General features: G+C 43.0%; 1 protein-coding gene across 1 annotated transcript; it reads right to left on the bottom strand.

The window, feature by feature from the left end:
• Nucleotides 1-19,575, bottom strand: LOC138651828 (IgGFc-binding protein-like). Its single transcript, XM_069742356.1, has 21 exons — nt 19,562-19,575; nt 16,722-16,766; nt 11,856-13,085; nt 11,438-11,778; nt 10,776-11,346; nt 9,797-10,395; nt 9,137-9,704; nt 8,259-8,854; nt 7,232-7,811; nt 6,932-7,131; nt 6,348-6,489; nt 5,882-6,210; nt 5,175-5,751; nt 4,184-4,785; nt 3,496-4,063; nt 2,820-3,415; nt 2,170-2,743; nt 1,884-2,083; nt 1,039-1,410; nt 671-957; nt 1-275 (listed from the first exon to the last, which is right to left on the bottom strand). Exons 2-21 carry the CDS (start codon nt 16,762-16,764, stop codon nt 266-268), a joined length of 8,985 nt encoding a protein of 2,994 aa, XP_069598457.1. The 5' UTR covers nt 16,765-16,766; nt 19,562-19,575; the 3' UTR covers nt 1-265.
• Between the last annotated feature and the right edge of the window lie 2,254 nt (nt 19,576-21,829).

Here is a 21,829-nt window from a genome sequence, read left to right as displayed (position 1 = left end):
TTGAGCATTAGAAAACTTTATTGACCCTTGTAAACCATTGGCAGACATGACAATTTATTGGTTGTGGGTTTTGTAGAAAGTCTTTACATACACATTCATCTCATCGTCCCAATATATTGGCTTTGTTGCAGTTCCCGTGTCATGGTTCATCATACAGTGTAAATCTTGTAGTCCACCAGTTTCTTTATTCCATGTATTTAAAAAAATTAATCTCAATTATGTACAGCATCCTTCATAAAAGTTTAGACCTTTCTGGACTTATGGTTCAGGCGTTACTATATTAAGAAAAAACACAAAGAAACAGAATGTTAAACAAGCATTTAGGTTTGTTACGCTTTTGCGGACATTCTATGACTTGTGCGTTTCCGACATCTGGAAACATGGAAGTATGTCACAAGTCTCATGCCTGGATCCCCAAGTAGGCCACTTTCGTCCTCCCACATTTTTTCATAAAGTGCCCCAGTTGGTTGAATCCCTTCGAGGAAGAGTCTACATCCATAATGGTGCCTTTTCATTTGAGGAGTCATGGACAGTTTTTCACTGAACCACCCTTCTAGCCTCCTATATTACCCAAAACTTCAGATAAAGTCTTGTCTACTTTTCATAAACATGCTAGAGTCCATGTTGCACTCTAATATTCAGGTGGTCCTATTGGTCAAAGGTTACTCACCAACTAGTGAAGTCAAGAGCTTTCCAAGAGGCTATGAGCTGTACAACATTAGCGACAGACTTCCCATCTGGAGACTTGAGGTCATCAGTAATGTCTCCGTTAAAGTTTCCACAGGCTCCACAGATCGCCTCAGACAATTTATCAGAGACACGCAGTACAACACTGCCAGTAGTTGTTGACCAGTCGATCCTAAAATCGGCACCAATCTGGACAGAAATCAAGTTGTCTACAACGCTGGCTGAGAAAGTATCAGACCCAATAGGGAAACTAGCCAAGCGGCCATTGATCTATACAAGGGAGGAAAAAGAAAAAAAGTTTTAGATTTCTCAGAAAGTGCATCCAGTAGTACCCTCAAAATGATTACTCACCCATACATCCTTGTCTTTAGAGATGGTCACCAAGGAGCTACCAAGGAAGATATGAAGTCTGGACAAGAGTGTTGTAGCCTTTCCACAGTTTTCAAAATTAGCAGTAACGCGGAACCATCCAGAAGCTCCGTCATCACATAGACGCACTAGCTCTACTGGACCATTTCCACTAGGACCTCCTGAGAGGCCATCAAAAGTCACCAGCTTCTGAGGACTCATGGAGCATTCACCTTCCACCTTGTAGCAACCACGGACTCCATTCACTATGCCGCATCGTTCCTTGTCACTACATTTTACTGCGTTACAGGTTACACCTCCAGCCTGGCATTTACACACACTGGTACAATCAGCTGTGATAAAGGAATCTCCATCCTACGAAAATGAATAAAATGGTTAGCTTTTGGAAAGCCAGTTGTAGACCTGATGGCATTAGGGGTGAATGGCCATCATGATCTCATTGATGCACTGGTTAGGCCAGAGTGGGAACTTTTAGGCATCTTTAGTCTAGCTTTGCTTCATTTATGATCAAATCCCATAAATTATATGAGTAGGGCTACTAAACAAAAGTAATCTTCACAGGTTTGATGTGTGGGTACCACCAGAGTCCTGGGTTTTAATCCGACCATGTACGAGAAGCTACTATGTTCTCCCTTTGTTTGCTTGGGTGTCCTCAAACAGTGATAAGGAATTTAGATCAAGTGTCCTAGTGGGGCACAATTATGGCTAAAGTTTTACTGAATATGATGGCAGTGTATAGGCAAACACAACAGGTTGTAGATATCCGACCATGTTGACTAGACATCCCATGCTAGAGTTACTGCATCTGTAGATTAGACAATACTTACACTAAGGTATTTTCCATTGAAGACACATCCACATTTGTCAGCCGTGATGCAGTTATCTCCATCCAGCACATACCCAGCGTTACATTCACAACCTTCAAAGCATCGGCCTGAACATCTCATTGGTGCCGTGAGTCCAGAGCAGGTTTGTGAACAGGTTTGGGTGCAAAGTTCATAATGACTGTTTGCTGGGCAAGACATTGCTACAGGAAAGTAATGTTAAAGTTAATTAATTTTCACCAATATTTAAAATTTTAGCAAAGAACAGTTAAAAGTTTACTATACTTACGACAGAATGCTGCAGTTCTCCAAGTGCCAACTGTTACCCCAAGAGTTTGGCAAGCGGCTGCATAAGCCTGGAGGCTCTTGCACAGAATTTCATCTTTTCCATTAACTGCACAGGAGTCAAAGAGGCAGTTCTCGAAATACTCAATTGGGCTGATCAGGGATTGACATGCCTTGAATGGTCCAGATGGGTTTGTGATCATGCCACAAGAAGATATGGCCTTGAATGGTTGGAGCTTGGCATCCTCACATACCGGGCACTCTCCTGCATTACAACCATCACTGCACTTAGCCCCAGCGATGTTAACTTTCCAGGAGAGGCCAAACTCGTTCACATTCTTGACAACCTGTTTGCTGGGAAGCTGGAATTCATCACTCTTGTCACCATTGAAGTTGCCACAGAGGCCACCCAATTTGCCACGGTAGTTACTTGGAATACTGAGGACCACATGGTACACGGTGTCATAAAGAACCTTCATCCCAAAGTCTGTCTGCAGGACAACGTTGCTTCCTTCTTGATTCACGAAGATGTAGTCATCGTCAATCACCAGAGGAAGCTTGACGAGTTCACCGTTAACCTAAGGAACAAAGTAGCCATGATGAAGACAAAACTCAATATTCAGGTTGCAGCACGTTGCGGTTGACGATACCCACCTTGACCTTCGATTTCACGTTTCTTTCAATGGCAATTGTGTAACCATAGACGGACACCACCACAAGCCTTGTCACAGCGACTTTACCGTTTCCATAGCTCTCGTTCTCCACAGTGACCGAGAAGCTCACCAGACGTGGATCATAGTCAACGACTTTTGAAAGAGTGTAAGTGCAGGTACCTTGGAAGTCGAATTTAAGGCCATCGAAGGAAGTGTAGTGAGGATCTCCTGAAGCAACACATCTTCCACATTCTTTTGCTTGACATCCCCAAACACCATTGACCAACTTGCATTCTTCCTCAGGTCCACAGGCTTCAGACTTACACTGGACAGTGCCGTCAGCACCACACTGGCACTTCTCACTGCATTGGCCCTTGGGATAGAAGATTTCGTTTTTCTGGTAATATTTGTCTTGATATACACAACCACAGTCAGCAATTGGAACACATTTGTGGCCGCTCATAACGTAGCCATTGTCGCAGTAGCAGGCTTCCTTGCACGGGGTGTCACAGCCAGCTGGCGAAGACAATCCACGGCAATTGACAGAACAGGAGTCTCCACACAATTCATAGTGGGTGTTTATTGGGCAGGATAGACCTAGGTGGAAGAGTAAACGACAACTGGGGTCACTACCAGACAAGTCTAACACAAACATTTATTATGAGAAAATAACTTACTGCAGAAAGAGGATGATCTCCATTCCTTTAATGGGACATTAGCCGCTTGGCAAGCTGCTACGTATAGAGTGATGGCATTACAGAAAGATGATGGGTGTCCCTTGTATTGGCAAGTATCAAAGATACAATTGTTAAGGAATGGAGTTGGGTCCACTACCGAATAACATTGGCTGAATGGCCCATTGGGCTTGTTGATAAGTCCACAGTATTTCTCAGTCTTGTACTGTTGTTTCTGGGCTTCAGAACATAGAGGGCAGCTTCCTGTACACTCTGGAGAACAACCAGGGACATCACCAACTTTCCAACTGTTACCAAACTGAACCACGTTTGTAGTCGATTTTCCATCCTTTGTGAGGAAGTCATCGTTGGGATTTTTGTTGAAGTTGCCACACAAGCCACCAACAACGTTCTCAAAGGTGCTGGGTATGGTCACTTCCACGTAACTGTTCCAGTCATACTTGATGGTGGCTTCAAAGTCTGTTTTTAGAATTCCTTGAGAGCCACTGATGTAGGCAATGACCTTGTTAGTTTGGAAGTAGAATGGAAGGGCAGTAACCTCTCCATTGACCTGAAAAACAGAACTTTGAGTGAGACTAATCGGATTTCAAGAGTTTGGAGCAAGATCATTTTAAAAGAGGGAGTCAATTGGTGCCCCCATTTAAGTTGAGAACATTCTACTAGTACATACCAAGATACGGCGAGGGTAATCCATGCTAAGAGTCAAAACGATATCGTAGACCTCCAGGGTAACCACTTTGGTATAAGATACAGCTGTGTTTCCACCACGGTTGTTATTCTGGACTTTGACATTGAATTGTGGAATTAATGGGTTGTTGGAGGTCACACCAACAAGTTGGTAGATACAGGTACCCATAAAGTCAAATAATTTGCCATCAAAAGTCTTATAATGTGGATCTCCAGACCCTGTACATGTGGAGAAACTGAAGGGTTGACAGCTCCTCACACCGTTGTTTACCATGCACCTTTCGCTAGCTTTACAGCTGCTCGCCTTGCAGACCACCATGCCAACACTTGGATCACATTTGCAGAGGGTGCGGCAGCCGTCATCAGCCCAGAATTCTTCATTAGGTTGGTAGTAGGCACCATTGTAAGTGCAGCCACAGCCTGATATTGGAACACATTTGTCACCGCTAAGTACAAAACCATCGTTACACTGGCAGGTCTCAACACAGGCATCCGTGCATCGTGATGGAGCCGTGCGGTCTGTGCAAGTGGCTGGGCAGGCGTTTCCACAGAACTCATAATGACTGTTTGCTGGACACGGCAAAGCTGCAAAGAAAAGAAAAAATAAAATTGGGTGTAAGTTTAGTTCACTAGTACCAGCCATTTCCTTCAGGAGTGTTGACCATGTAACCTTAAGCAATCCAGTAGGCTTCACTTAAAGGGTCATTCCATTGGCCAAGGAATGTGGTGTCAATAGATATATTCATAGCATCCATCAGCACTTCTGCTCCTCCCAGCAACAAGCCTGACAGAACTAAACTGCAGCTTCATCTCCCTCCTCCATTGTTACTTTTCTAGTCCTTTCAACATTTAGCCTCAAACTAGACTCCCTCCAACCAGATGCCATCATGGTGTACTAGATACCCCCCATTCCATAAGGCTAGATGTGCATCATCTTTGCTTCCTGGGTATTTTATAATGCGTTCCTCACTTACCACATCCTGATGGAGTCCTCCAGTCGTATATTTTAACTCCTGCTTTCCTGCAGGTACTGGCATAGGCATTGAGAGCTTGGCACAGGAACTGGTTAGCGCCACCATTAATGCAGACATCATACAGGCAGTTATCGAAGAAAGTGTCTGGGCTAACTTTCGAGAAACACTCCCTGAAGGGTCCATCGCCAACTTTGCTAATAAGACCACATTTCTTGTCTCCCCCATATTGGGCCTTCTTGGCATCATCACATGTTGGACAGTTGAGTCCGGGACAGGAGTCAAAGCAGAAGGGATCTCTGTCGTTGACTTTCCAGCTCTTGGCCCAGTCGATAATGGAGGTGACAGCTTTGTTGTCTGCAGTGATCAGCTCGTCTTTTGAATTTTGGTTGAAGTTTCCACAGAGACCTTTTGTAAGACCATAGTAGCTGCTGGGCAGAGTCAACACCACATGAGTGTTGTAATCATAAGTCACCTTGAGGCCAAAGTCTAGATTAACCACGGCGTACAACCCACTGATACTGGCTGAGATCTTCCCATTGAGCAAGGTCACTGGCAGGTTAGTGATCACATCATTGACCTGTTGGGAAATACAGGGTGTGACATTCATATTTTGGCTGCATTGACCATTCTGCAAGCTCCATCTCAATAGACTACAGAGTCAATAAATGATAGAAGAAGTCATCATGTCCAATAAAGCTTCTACTCACCCGAACTTTGCCGAATTCACTCTTCATGATCACAATCTTGTACCCATATGTGTAAAGGGCCACCGATCGGACGTAGGCTACGGCCTGGCTTCCTCGATTATCGTTCTTCTCTTCAATTTTGAATGGAACCAGTCCGGCATCACCACCATCATATTTAGACAGGATGTAGGTACAAGTTCCTTGGAAGTCATAGCAGTATCCATCAAATGTACTATAGTGGGGGTCTCCCCATCCCCAACAGGTGCCTGTGAAATTTGGAACGCAAATGGGCTTTCCATCTTGTATCTTACACGTTTCCTTGATCCTACAGTTCATTGACTTGCATGGATCTGAAAAATAAAATGCATGGATTGCATAAGTAATGTTTAGAAGCCTGAATACCTCAAAGTTTAAGGATTCTGTTGCTCGAAATGGTTGGGGGTTTGAGATGAGAAGATGCCATTTCCACCCAAAATTTTAACATTACCTTTATTAACACAAGCCACAACGCCATCTTTGATCTGACAATTCTCATCAGCCGCACATCCGGTATTGTCACAGATAAGTCCACCCATTGGGCTACAGGTGCAGGCTTGGGAACAGTCACCGGATAGAACTTTTATACCAGGCTGTTGATAGAGAAGCAAAAAAGTACATTTTAGGTAATTTTTGACAAGTGTTGACAGTTTAGCCATAGGATGTGCCCAATGTTATTTTTTTCCCCTCATTGCATCATTAGAGAAAGACTTTGGGGGGGTGAATTTAACCCTGTTGTCTTTGGTCTGGGGAGACAGATTTTGAACTTTGCTATTTTTGGGGTGTTCAAGATGCGGTTCTGAAACTTGTGGTTGATTGACTTAAATGAGGATGGGTCGGTCACGGGTTTGAGCCGCATCTTGAATATTTTAAAGAATATTGAAGTTCAAGGTCGGTCGTTTTTGACCGAGGACAACAGCAGGGTTAATATGGTACAAGTGGGCAACCAAGCTGCATTCTACTTTAGGTTACCCATTAGATTGTCACTTAACCCCACAGTTCTTGAGTTTTTAATCCAGAAGTAATTGCACCCACCGGATAATATCTTCCATCCTCAAAGCAGCCGCACTTGTCAAGGGACACACAGCTGTCCCCATCGAAGAAGAATCCATCATCGCATTCACAGCCCTCCGAGCAGGTTTCGGGACACTTGGCGGGATCAGTAAGACCAGCGCATGTTACAGAGCAGACGTCGGCACACACTTTGTATTTGCTGTTGGCTGGACACTGTATGGCTAAAAGAAAAAAACAAACCAAAAAAAAAAAAAACCACTTGCTTTACTAAGCTACAGCACCAACAAGAGTTTCAGTAGTGCCATCGATAAGTAAACTTACGGCAGAAAGCATCAGTCCTCCATGGTTGGACAGTGACCCCAGCTGCCTGGCACGCAGCCACATAGCTATGAATGCTATCGCAAAGGATTTTTCCATCACCCGTAGCAGCACACAGGTCATAGACACAGTTGTTGAAGAAGGTATCAGGGTTGATTGTGGCATAGCAAGCACTCAAGGGTCCTCCAGCTTTCTTCAGGAACCCACAGTAGTTATCGGTTTTGAATATCTCCTTTTTCCTGTCATCACATGTAGGACAAGGTTTCCCACTGCCTCCGCAACCATCATCACAAGATACACCAGGAATCGGAACCTTCCAGGAGGCTCCAAATACGGTGACATCCGAGACCAACTTTTTGTCAGGTAGCAAGAACTCATCTCTTCTATCACCATTATAGTTACCACAGAGGCCACCCAACTGCTCCTTGTAGTTTCCGGGAACTGTGACGATGACATTGTAGACAAGATCATAGTTTACCTGGACACCAAAGTCAGTGTCGATCAGGACCCTCATTCCATGCTGATAACAGCGGATCTTTCCACCTTCCAAATTTAGGGGGAGGATATAGTATACACCGTTGACCTGCATGGAAAGCAACATTAAAGTTAACCCTACAGCACTGTTAAGAATATAAAGTCCAACCCCAAGGATGTTCTCCCCACTGAACATTTACTACTTGTGTAATAGTCCTTTTTACAAGCTCAACTTTTGGCTTGGGACAAGCTCAACTTTTGGCTTGGGACATGGTGGTGGAGGGGGGGAGGGATGCAAGTCAAGGGTTATTGGAGAATGTTAATTTGTGGGGTTGTGTTCTGTCCTGGGGGAGGGTTACAGCTAGTCAAGAGCTCATGGTAACATTTTTAGTTTGAGAGAAAGCCTAAGGGTTTTTAGATCTTCTAAAATTCCAAGAACACCACTTAAGGACATTCTAGTCTTTTCTTGGTATTTTTAATATTTCAAGTAGGCGCTCAGAAATACCTCAACTATAGTTTTGCCCTGAAGGTTTGACCTCAGATAACGATCACTTACCATGATTTTGCCACGAACTTCATATTGGAGAACAAGATTGTATCCATAGACTTCAAATGATACCAGTTTGGTGACCGCAACCGTTCCATCACCCCACTTCTCATTTTTAACGTTGATGGCAAAGGGTACCAAGTTGTCCTTCTTGGTGATGGTCTTGGTGAGGGTGTAGGTGCAGGTGCCCTGGAAGTCAAAAGCTAGACCATCGAATGACATGTAGTGAGGATCGCCTGCAGCAGAGCACTGAGCAGACCCAATTGGTTGGCATTTCTGGACTCCATCTACAACTTTGCATTCTTCGTTGGCTCCACAGGTGAAGGCTTTGCATTCGACAACGCCGCTTGCTGTGCATACACACTGCTGGTTACATAAGCCACTGGGGAAAAACACCTCACCGGCCTTGTAGTATTTATTGTTGTATCTGCAGCCACATTGGGCTATGGGAACACAATCACCACCACTTAGGATGAAGCCGTCATCACATTCGCATCCCTCAGTGCAGCCAGCTTTGCATCCCAATGGAGGTGCAAGCGACAGGCATGTTGGAGCACATCCAGAAGCACACACTTCATAGTGGCTGTTCTTTGGACAAACTGGACCTGTGGTTAGAAGACAAGGGTAAGCATTTAAGAACAAGAGTGGGCAACTTTGCCATATGACCCAATTATGTTGGTTCAAATGACTGTTTTAACTCCATTAAACAGATGTGACGTAGGCTAGACATGCTTAATCATTTGTTTTAAGAAGGCATGAATTCTTGAAGGTCTTGAATTCTAAGAGTGGGGTAAATTTGTCAGTTCAGCATGTTAGAAACAAGATCTATTGAATGTTTATGGCCATGTAGACTAATAAAATATGCAAATAGGCTCAGGTTAACTTACTGCAGAATTTGGGTGTTCTCCATTGGTATATGGTAACTCCAGCCTCTTGGCATAAGGATGCGTAGCTGGCTATGGTTTTGCAGAGGACATCTTGTCTTCCTTCATAGAAGCATGCATCATATATACAACTCTTGAACAGGCTGTCTGGATCGATCTTGGCATGACACTCACGGAAAGGTCCACTCTTATCTTTAATGATGCCACATCCCTCTTTGTTGTTCGTGTGAAGAAGTTCCAGTTGTGCCAATTTTGAGCAATCTCCCTTGTCTTCCTCAAAACACCCGGGTACGTGTTGCACTTTCCAGCTGTTTCCAAAGAGCACTGGTTTTGTGGCCAACTGGTTGTTTTTCATGAGGAAGTCGTTATTTTTGTTATTATCAAAGTTGCCACAAAGACCGCAGACTGCTCCGGTATAGCTGCTTGGAAGAGTAACGGCAATTTGACTGTCCCAGTCATAGGTCACACGTAGACCAAAGCTCGTCTGGACTACAGCTGAATTGCCTTGTTTGTAGATTGAGAGTTTGCCATTATCAACAACGAACGGAAGGTTGGTCAAGACGCCATCAAGCTAGACAGAAAGGGTGGATAATTACAATCAGAAAAAAAAACACTACAATGTAGGCCAACAAAGCTTTGCTCATAGGGCATTTATAGACTTACCAAAATTTTGTTCTTGTACCTCCTGTCGATGACGATATCAAAGTTACAAAGCTTGACTTGGACGGCTGAGACATAGGCCACAACTTTGCTTCCTCGGTTATCATTTTGGACGTTGACCTGGAAGTCCACCAGATCATTTATCTTCTGGCATAGCGCTGCAAACTGGTAAACGCATGTGCCCTGGAAGTCATATTTCACACCATCAAAGGTGATGTAATGAGGGTCTCCTGATGCCGAGCAGGTGCCATAAGATAAGGGGTAGCAGTTCTGGATTCCATTTTTAACTGAACATTTCTCTGAGGACTTGCACTTTGTGGCTTTGCATTCAACCTTCCTGGTGGAAGGGTTGCAGACGCATTCCTGCTCACACTTGTTATCTCCCCAGAACTTCTCATTGGGTGCATATAGTCTGCCTTGGTAGATGCAGCCACAACTGGCCTTGGGTATGCATTTTCCTTCATCAAGGACATAGCCGGTCTTACACTGACATGACTCCACACATGATTCAGAGCAGACAGAAGGGGTAGCATCATCATTGCAGGTGGATGGGCATGCTTGGGAACATAGCTTGTACTCGCTGTTCTCGGGACACTGCATTGCTGTGGAAACATCAAGCGTCAATAAATATTTTGTACCATTTTAGATTAGAGAAAAAAAAGTAATATGTAGGAGATAAAGTCTTTGTTGGTTACACCCCAGATGATCAACACTTGTCACAGCCAATGGTCAGGGATGGTGCCATTCCTGGAGTTAACACTTGTCAGCCATAGCCCTTTAATATCCATACCATTCACCCCCTCATAACAATGGCCCCTTCTGAAATATCAGCAATATTCAAGCCCATAGGTGAGGATAGAGCGAGGATAGGCGAGTCCAAAAAAAAAAAAAAAAATTGACATTTTTAAAATTGTAGGGATACCCCTTTAGTTCTCCCTTAATTGCATACATTCATAATTAAGAGACTTCAGTTTCTACTTACGACATCCAGAAAGTTGGCGCCATTCTGCTATTGAGACCTTGCTTCTTTGACAGGCATCCGCATAGGTTTTCAAGCTCTGGCACAGAATTTGCTTGGAGCCTCCATTCATACACAGATCATATACGCAGTTGTCCAAGTATTGCTTGGGATCAATGACCGAGTGGCACTGACGGAATGGACCATCTACTTTAGAGATCAAGCCACAGTTTAGGTCAGTCGAGTAGGTTTTTTGAGTGTCAAGAGGACACGTCTTGCAATCTCCATTACAGTTGTGCCAGCAGAACATGTCACCATCTTCAACCTTCCAACTCTTTCCAAAGTCAACCAAGTTAGGAGCCTGGGTACCGGTTGGAGTCATCTGGTCATCTGAAGGGTTTCCATTATAGTTTCCACACAAGCCACAAACACTACCAAAGAAGCTACTAGAAATGTAAACCTTTAGGATGGAGTTCCAGTCATAGTAAACCCTTAAGGTAAAGTCTGTATCAATGATGACTGAGCCACCAGACTGATACAAGCGGACTTGACCATCATTCAGATTAATAGGGAGACGTTGTCGTTGGTTGTTGACCTGGAGAGATGGAAATTGCAAGTGCATTATTGAACATGGCTTGTTATAAGAGTTTTATACACCAAGTAGCATTACATTTATCAAAACTTACCCTGACAAATCCATTCTCATATCTCACCAAGGATATGGAATAGTCATAGACTTGTACGGTAACATAGCTGATGTAGGAAACACGAGTATTTCCCCGATTTTCATTCTTAGCTTCTATGTTGAAAAATGGGAGGCTGCTATCACTGCCACAGGTCTTGGCAATGGTGTACGTACAGGTTCCTTGGAAGTCATAGTAGCGGCCATCAAAGGTGCGGTAGTGGGGGTCACCAGTTCCTTGGCAATAGGCTTCAGATTCCGGCACACAGACAGGCTTCCCGTTGGACATCTGGCATTTCTCCTTTGCTCTGCATTTTACAGAGCTACATGATGGACCAGAGTCAGCTGAAAAACAGCATCAGATTGGTTAACATTAAGAAATATCATTCAATCCCCCCCATTGAGAGGCTTAAAACACCCACCATTGACGCACACAGCTGGTGAGCCATAGCTGTTCAGCTTCACGAATCCAAAAGACAACAACATGAAGGGTGAAGATGGGTTCTCAATAAGTTGGAAGCTAAATCCTTTCCCTAATCCCTGAGTAGACCAAGAATAATCTGTTCCTGGGATCGCACTCCACGTCAGGCCTGTAACTGGATTTTTATTGTAGCTGATTCTTGAGACATCTGCGGTCTTCACCACCAGGCTGCCATAGTTGTCAAACTCTTGTTGACCGTAGATGTAGTAAGAGGAACAGTAGCTGCTGATCGGAGGAATGGTCATGAGAATTGGGTCAAATTGTGTCAAAAGCCTGTCTTGCCAACCAGTACAGTAGTAAATTACTTGGATTCCAGCACTGGCAGTGAGATAAATGGGGCTTTTGATGGGGACTTCCAACTGGATTACTTGACCTGCATTTAAGTTCTGGCTTGATGTTTTGAAATCTATTTGATAATCAATTTTTGTAGCCTCGGCAGCTGTGACAAATATGATATCGGACTTAAGCTGCAAGGATATTGGAGGTATGATAAAACTTCTTCCCCAGCTGGGGACTGGCCTGAGCTGCTCATAGACATGGTTGCACTTTGTGTTCTTCCATGTACACGTGTGACCACTCAATACTGCCACGGGTTTCTGTGACACGACACGAGTACCAGACAAGTTATCGCTGCTCAGGAGCTGAAGAGCATTGAACGGATCTAGGGAAACAGTGAGTTTGCTACCAGCTTTATAGGTCTTCTCTTGGTAGGTAACTGCTCCGGTCAAGAAGATGTCAACACTGGTGGGGTTTTCGTAACTAACTACGGAGAACTCTTTGTACCCATCGCTAGGTCCATCCAAAGGAGTCACCACATAGTAGTCAGTACCAAGGTCTTCGATGGGATACACGATACTAGTATCAGCACTTTGAGACTTGTAATTCAGAGAAAGAACAGAGACGGGCTTATCAGCTTTGATGCCAATGACATTGCATGACCTGGTAGATCCAGGTAACTCTGCATTCGGAGGAATCTGGACAGAAAGCGTTGCTCGTTCATTCACAGTCAAGACCTGTTTGAAGCTAGACTGGCTCATCCATATTGTAACAGTGGTGGAAGGACTGTACCCAGCGATGAAGAGCTGGAATTCAGCTTTGCTGTAAGATAACTGATAGTTTTGCATGAAGACCGTCACAAATTCCTTGCCCAGCGGACCGGCTGAACAGATTCCTGCAAAAACACAAAACACCCAAGGTAAGAACGTGTTTACAGTAGTAGAAAACCACCTTTGTGGGGCTCATTTAAATCACAAGTCTAGAGATTAAGAATTCGATTGCACTTATCTGGTGATTGGAAGATCTAGTCAACAAAAGGTGGTACCTCCAAAATATACAGGAAGGAAACACTGGGGTCATTTAAGTCTTTGTTGACTTGTACTTACTGTCCCAATGAAGTCCACACTTTCGCAAGACTCCAGTGTCGAGTGGAATTTGGACACTTATAAGCAGGACACTGGGCCACTCAACCTAAATCATGACTAGGACCATTGGGCCAATGGCACAAATATGGTTTTCATCATGCCAATGCCTTATTTGCGCCATCAAACCGCAGGAGTGTTTTAATAGCATCATCTACCCAAGATCTGTGATGGTTAAAATAGCCTGCATCAAATTTGGTGGAAAGCAGGAGTGCAGTGATCTAGGTCAGAGGGTGAGAGGGTGACTAGGCCCTTACTGGTGGGGGCCCTGCCGATACCAATTCCACCTGGAAGAGTATTGCATCACAGGGAACTGGTGGTAGTGCATGCTGCCCATCATGCGCTGCCTATGCCAGCATACCAAGGTCAGGTGCAACACAGGACACATGTATGTTTTATATGATCTAGACTGCTACAAGGGACCATGCATGTTTGCCAGATGTAGGTGAGGGCCCAGGTCCAAGTTCTGCACTAGCGTCCAGGAGGTTCTAGTTACATGACAGATGGAAGATATTTTATTGGTAAGTGTTATGGACTAAAACCCAACCCCATCACCCAATGTTGTTGCACCATTTTGGCACAAGTCAACTAGTAGTTTGTCAGTTCTGTTGCATTTTATCCTTACCGACTGGGCAGCTCTCTATCCTTCTGCTTCCTAGAGCCATAACTTAGTTTTCCCCATAGACATGTGCTTTCTTGTGGTACAAGTTGTAGTTCATACTTTAGTTGGAATCATCACCTGTGTGATATTGAGAAAACCCCAAACCATGATGGGTTGGTGGCTCTTCAGGACAAGAGTTGGGGGGGGGGATGCACTGAACTAGATAGTCAATTGGCCATTGTACTTTCAGCTGGGAAAACCCTGGTCTATGTCTAGATGTTTGATTATGAGAACCATAGATGAAGAGCTTTAGGACCATCTCATCAGTTGATATAGTTTACTGAGCCAACTCTGAAGATTCCTCAATGAGAAGACCTAAATCAGCGATGGAGAACCTCACTCATTTCGGTCATCAACTTGTCCACTTTGGAAGAATAATGGCCACCATTGCCATCTCCTATGAAGTCTTGCTATGAGAAATAAGTTACTACATCACTAGTGGGATAACTAGAAACCACCCAAGTCTCAGGTTTGGGGTGCGGTTGTGTACTTTGAGGTTTAAGTGTACAGTAAACACAACTTTAAGCTTATACGTAGTCAAATCCCTTTGGTTTAGCTCATTGTGGGACAACCCTGAGTCTACAGAGTAATGTGTTCATGTATACTGTGGAATGAAGACCGTGCAGATTAAAACAAACACGATAAACTTCAGGTTCCTGGTCATTTAATGCTACAGATCACTCAAGTTTATGTATTCATTTCTAGAGATTTCTATCGTTTCATCAAGCATTGAAAGGGCTTTGATAGGAGCTCACGCACAATGGAGTCAATCTTCAGAAACTGGTATTCGGAAGACAGTGGACTTCATCACGACAACCCTGACAGAATGCATGGAGTTTGTGTATGCTCATTAGCCCATGTCACCTTTATGTTTTGGCTACTGAACAAAGACTACAAGGTCCAACGAACCTCCTGAGAACCCATTGAAGCAGTGCAGGAGCCTCACACGACTCATCTGCTTGACCATAAGTTAGGAGTCTCAACTTTGTGAGATGCCTACACTGCTGGAAGGGCCAAGAGATGGAGGTAGTAGGGGTATAGGTAACTGAAGTTTGGTATGATAGGAGGGCACGATTTCTGGAAAGGGTCCTTAGATTGGATTTTCATTAAAGTAATATTAAAATACTCCACATCTGGTGTCTCATTTCGAGATACCTGGATATTATGAATACTATGGAGTTTTATTGCAATTAGGGATGAGCAAACCTGAACTGTAAACTTTGGGGGTTTGTACTAGACTAGGTGTCTGGTACTGAACGCCAAACAGCGACTTCTCCTAGGAGTCAGTGTTACCCCTTATGTTGCAAGGCTGAAGCACAGTCAACCAACAAGCTTTGGGCACTTCTGGAGCCATCACAGCCATGCCAAGTTAGGAATGGCCAGCTCCACCGGTTGATGCATCCTTTATGACTGCCAGATCACAGGTGGAGGCACCTTGTGAGGGATAGGGTAAAAGTTCAAAGATGACTAACAGCCAGCCAAGGGAAAGCAGACAGCTAAAAGCTGGTTTTATTAAGCTGGGAAGGGGCCAATATCCATGAACCTTCCCAACCTATTAAAAATGGCATCCAGCTGTCTGCTTACCTTTGGCTGGTTATTAATAAAGGGGACCCCATGTTTTTTTAAATTACTTACTGTAAAATATACAAGGCACTGCGTCACTCAGACCTACGCATTCAAGATTATTATTTTTCTATATTTTAAGTCCTGCTAACCCCTACATAAATTTTTTTTTTTTTTTTTTTTTTAACAGCATTAGAGTTTGGGTCCCTATTGACTTTATGTAGTCAAGTTCTGGTACCCAAACTTTGGTTGAACCCGACCTTCCATAGATTCGCTCATCCCCAACTGGAGTATATAGAAAATGTAACAATGATGAAGGATCGAGTAATGGAGACAAAGTTAGATTTAGTTAAAGTTACCTTCTATACCAAATAGTGAACAACTCTAGCCAGCAATTTAGATTTCGGACTTCTATTCAGTGAAATTTACCATTCTGGACACATTGTAGCAAAAGCTTCGAGTCTTAAAGTAAACTTGATGATCAGACCGGGAGATAATCTAGAGGAAGTCTATGAATCATGGCCAAACAGATGTCAACTTCCCAGAAAGTCTTTGACGTTACATATAGATAATTAATGATTGATAGAACAAGTGTAATGTATACAGCAGGCCTGTAATGTATACAGCAGGCTCAGTAATGGATACAGCAGGCCCAGTAATGGATGCAGAACTATAGGCGACAGCAGGAGCTTACACTACAGAGATGATACTATTGTATTGGATGAGAATATTGCCGAACTACTATATAGCTGATACTACAGACCGTGATGAATGCTCCTTCTGTACAGACACTGGTGTTAATGGTATTTTCGTGTAGACTTATGAATGAGCTGTATAATTAGAGAACGGACATTTATCCAACATGTCTGTGGACCTAAGGAGGATTGCACACACTGGATGGCAGATTTATGGCCGCAGGCAGATATTGAATAGTCATTAGTCACATGGGTGTAATATGGCGGCACTACTGTACAGTGAGCATTGGTGTCAGGGTAAAAGCGAGTGATACAATTCGCACCATTGTATAAGTGACAGCACTAATGTACAGATCATATTGATCCCCTGGGATTGACCTTTACCGGCACTTTTTTTTTTTTGCCTGGGGCGGGTATAATGGAGGGAGGAGGATGGCAGATAGCGAGTAGCCATTAGTCCGTGTACTCACCACACAGGAGGGCCCAGAGGCCCAGGACGGTCACCGTACCCATGGCTGTGGAGAAAGACAAGGCGCTCGTTAGGAGGAGTGTGAACGGCACAGGGGTAGAAAGAAATCAGGCAACAATATGTTTATTTCCCTCCGGTCACAACCAAAGCTGCTCCCAAATTTGTAAGCGTTACTTAGAATTAGTGAGCGATTGGGGAGATACAAGACATCACAGCTGAGGGGTAAGACCCCGCAATGATGTGTGACAGGTGTGACTAGCAGGAGAGGAAGCTTTGGGTGTGAATGGAGAAAAAAAAATTCAACACATTACATTGGTGCACAGATTTAGCATTCATCCATCAGCAAGGTACCTGCTCCAGGGCCTCTGGCACTTGCTCTGTACCAGGGACCCGCCAACTCATTTTGGCTCTATAGATGCAGATACATCCATTTCCAGTGCAGCAGAGCCGTGTTTGCAAGGTCGTATTGTAGTGATGAGTTTGGCTCTGCTGCATCCCTACTATTTCCCACTCGGATTAGTAGGGCAGGATCTGGATTCTTGGAGATTGGTCAGTTTTGCAGGGGGATAAAGCAGCACATGGCATCCACTGTACCTGATGAGCCATTGGTGGTGGGGGGGATGAGTGCATACGTGCCACACAATAAGGGGTCCACAGAAGACCCCAGTCTCCAATAACAAAGGGCAATGCCATGCCTTTAATTTAGATTATTGGGTCTAATCTTCAACCTGATTTGTTTATGACGGTGACAGATCAGGACCAAGCAGAAGTCTCACAAAGCTCCTCTCATCCATGAGACCCCCTATGGCAAACAGCAGGTTAATGATTGAGAGGAGTCAACGTGTCACATTCATCACACTGAAGGCATCGATCAGAGTCCCTGATAAAGCCCAGTGCAGGCAGCGCCCCTAGTGGCCGCAGCGCAGTACTGACTGTAGATGCAGGACAGTGTTGCATTCTCTGAAGATTAACTGCTGACACATTACATACAAATATACATTTTTAATTTTATTTTTTTTAATTTTTTTTTTTAAGCTGGACAAAACGCCACTGTATTCCTAAGTCTGGTATTTGAGAGATATGATGACCCCCTGTGTGCAAATATGGTCCTCAGTACATGAGATTTGAGAACCACACCCAGTTGGCTAAACTCAGTGAAGAGTAAACACATAGCTAACGAAAAAAAAAATATAAATTATTATATTTATATAACATTATTTAAATATGTTATTTTATATTATATATAATATTATATTACATTATATTATATTATATAATATATTTTATGTATTATATTATCAGAGACGCGGGATTTCCAAGACAGAGACACTTACACAAAAAAAAATAAATTATATATATATATATATATATATATATATATATATATATATATATATATATATACATATACACACACATACATATACACACATTATATTATTTTATATTGTATTATACATGTTCTTTTATGTTATATATTATTTTATATTATATTATATTATACGTTATTTTATATTATATATTTTATATTCTATTTTATATTATATAAGAAGAAAATGTCTCCTCCTTCAGTGCCAGACTCAGGACCACCAATTAGCGTCTATGACAAGTGACAAGTCCCCTTTAAGAAAGCCATTCCAGCAACACCAGTATGAGGCATGTTCCTTCCAAGAATAGCGCCACCCCTGTGCACAGGATGCATGTGGTATTGCAGTTTCACCCCATTTACATCCATAGAGCGGCACTTGACCATACATAACCTGTAGACGTGGTGCTGTTTTTTGGGAGATAACGGCCAGGTGTTACTCATCTTAGTGGGTTGCACTGATTTAAAGGGAAAGTTACACGCAAAATGCATCACGTTATAGAAGTTAAAGTTCAGGCACTGAATAGCTACAACTAATGTTTCCATCGCTATAGTCTGAAGCCTCAGCAGATGGGTTACTAAGACTATGGTAGGGCGAGGTAGATAAGAAAATAAGAAAAAGCCTTGCCCCGGGCATTAGTGTTTATAAATCTGATAAGTGATGGAGATGGGAAACGACTATATAGGACCTGGACGTACAGAATGTTCTAGGACCAGATGTGTATTGGAAAAAACTAGCAAGTTACAGAATATAATCTGGCTTAAATTTTGGGAGATTAGAAGAAATCTACTGGGATCAGTTACAAATTAGGGAATTGGCATCATCCTAGCCCTAGAATAACCCAAACTCCTGGTAATATATACACAATGTAACCAATAGAATTAACAGAGGCAAAAAAAAGTGACACAAAACAGTAAACAAAAAACTGCAACATAAGTAACAATCAGGAAAGTTTTGTTTAAAGGGCCAGTGTCAAATTAAATTTATTCTTACTTTCTGGGGGTCCCTGCTGCGATCGATCAATTACATTTAAAAGGAATTAATTTAAGAAATTATTTTACCAAGCTTAAGTTGGTTAGAAGGGTTGACATTTAGAAAAAAAAAAAAAAAAAAAAAAATTATATATATAAAAAAATTTTTCCCCTAGAAAAATTAGTTATAAATATAATTTTTTTTTCTAGAAAAATTAGTTATACTTCCCCCCACCTCAACAAGAAAAAAAAAACAAAAACCCTTTAAATGGATGTATACACTGATAGTAAAGGAATCATATTTAGAAAACTAGGATTCCATTACTTAATATCCCCCCATCAGCATTTTAGCCCAATTCCAAGGTTTATAGTGAAGAAAGCAGAATATATTATGAATTGGATAAATCAAAGGTAAATGTAACAGATTTGTTTCCTTCATACATAACCCATAGGTTAATGCTCCCCAGCAGCCCCATGTAACACACCCTTCCCCAGCCACATACCTGCAGGCTGCCCTGGATCTATCACCCTGCCACTAGCAGCGGTTTATATACTTTCCTGGGAGGTGGGCAGCCAATGGGCGAGGAGCTGATACCTGCAGAACAGGTGTAGCGGGCCCATCATTAGTGCACTGAGAATGGTACACATGGGAGGGTGCGGTGCTGCAGGGAATTACACAGAAAACATAGAGGAACTGCTATAAAATAACACAAGATATTATACCGGCGAAGAATAAAATGGTTCAAATTGTTGTGACATTAGAATGTGCGATCGCACTGATATTCTGAGGATTCCGGGGATTATATCTCTACTATTGTAAATGAGCGAGGAGCGATGCTATCAGGAGCAGGAGGAAGATTTATCCCTAATCCCCCCTTTTCACCCCCCAAATAATAAAATAAAACATTTATGGGTCCTGACATTTTTTTTTGTTATTCCGAGTCGCTTTCGATGACTGTGATTGTGTTGGCGACAGTAATATCTTTATAAGGATAAAGGTCGCTCTATAAAATACCGAGACACCAAGTGCGATTTGTAAGCGTAGATCTTAATTCTATGGGGCACACAGGGATTTTTGGAAGAGGTCAATGCCAATGTGCAAATTTCCTGCACCCATTAAGTAAAATAGGGTACTTGCATTTTTTTTTTTTAATAAAATTTTCAGCATTAAAAAAATCATTAAAAATGAATTGTGGGAACAGGGGACTTGAGTTTGCTTGAACTGTTAGTGCATGTTCACACACAGCGTGATTGCAGCAGATTTCTCTGCATCAAAAGTTGGAAGGAGAAATTACATGGCGTGCATTTTTTACTACGTTTTTATGGCTTTATAGCGATTTTTTTTTCATTCAATAAAGGAAAAATGCTGAAATAATTGTCGTGTTGCGGATTTCGAAAAATAAAAACAGATTGATGATTAAAGGGATGATATTATGATAAAGCTACAGGACCACCAGGGATGATATTGTGAAACCGCAGGACCACCAGGGATGATATTATGAAGCCGCAGGACCCCCAGGGATGATATTATGAAGCCGCAGGACAACCAGGGATGATATTATGAAGCCACAGGACCACCAGGGATGATATTATGAAGCCGCAGGACCCCCAGGGATAATATTATGAAGCCACAGGACCACCAGGGATAATATTATGAAGTCACAGGACCACCAGGGATGATATTATGAAGCTGCAGGATAACAGGGATGATATTATGAAGCCACAGGACCACCAGGGATGCTATTATGAAGCCGCAGGACCCCCAGGGATGATATTATGAAGTCACAGGACCACCAGGGATGATATTATGAAGCCACAGGACCACCAGGGATGATATTATGAAGCTACAGGACCACCAGGGATGATATTATGAAACCACAGGACTCCCAGGGATGATATTATGAAGCCACAGGACCACCAGGGATGATATTATGAAGCCACAGGACCACCAGGGATGATATTATGAAGCTACAGGACCACCAGGGATGATATTATGAAGCCACAGGACCACCAGGGATGATATTATGAAGCCACAGGACCACCAGGGATGATATTATGAAGCTTAAGGACCACCAGGGATGATATTATGAAACCACAGGACCCCCAGGGATGATATTATGAAGCCACAGGACCACCAGAGATAATATTATCAAGCTGCAGGACCACCAGGGATGATTTTAACAAGGCACAGGACAACCAGGGATGAAACTATGAAGTCACAGGACCACCAGGGATGATATTATGAAGCCGCAGGACCCCCAGGGATGATATTATGAAGTCACAGGACCACCAGGGATGATATTATGAAGCTACAGGACCACCAGGGATGATATTATGAAGCCACAGGACCACCAGGGATGATATTATGAAGCCACAGGACCACCAGGGATGATATTATGAAGCCACAGGACCACCAGGGATGATATTATGAAGCCACAGGACCACCAGGGATGATATTATGAAGCTTAAGGACCACCAGGGATGATATTATGAAACCACAGGACCCCCAGGGATGATATTATGAAGCCACAGGACCACCAGAGATAATATTATCAAGCTGCAGGACCACCAGGGATGATATTATGAAGCCACAGGACCACCAGGGATGATATTATGAAGCTACAGGACCACCAGGGATGATATTATGAAACCACAGGACTCCCAGGGATGATATTATGAAGCCACAGGATAACAGGGATGATATTATGAAGCCACCGGACCTCCAGGAATGATATTATGAAGCAACGGGATAACAGGGATGATATTGTGAA

Source organism: Ranitomeya imitator, chromosome 10 (genome assembly GCF_032444005.1).
Source record: "Ranitomeya imitator isolate aRanImi1 chromosome 10, aRanImi1.pri, whole genome shotgun sequence".
NCBI classification, from domain to species: Eukaryota; Metazoa; Chordata; class Amphibia; order Anura; family Dendrobatidae; genus Ranitomeya; species Ranitomeya imitator.
This window is presented reverse-complemented; position numbering and strand designations above follow the sequence as displayed.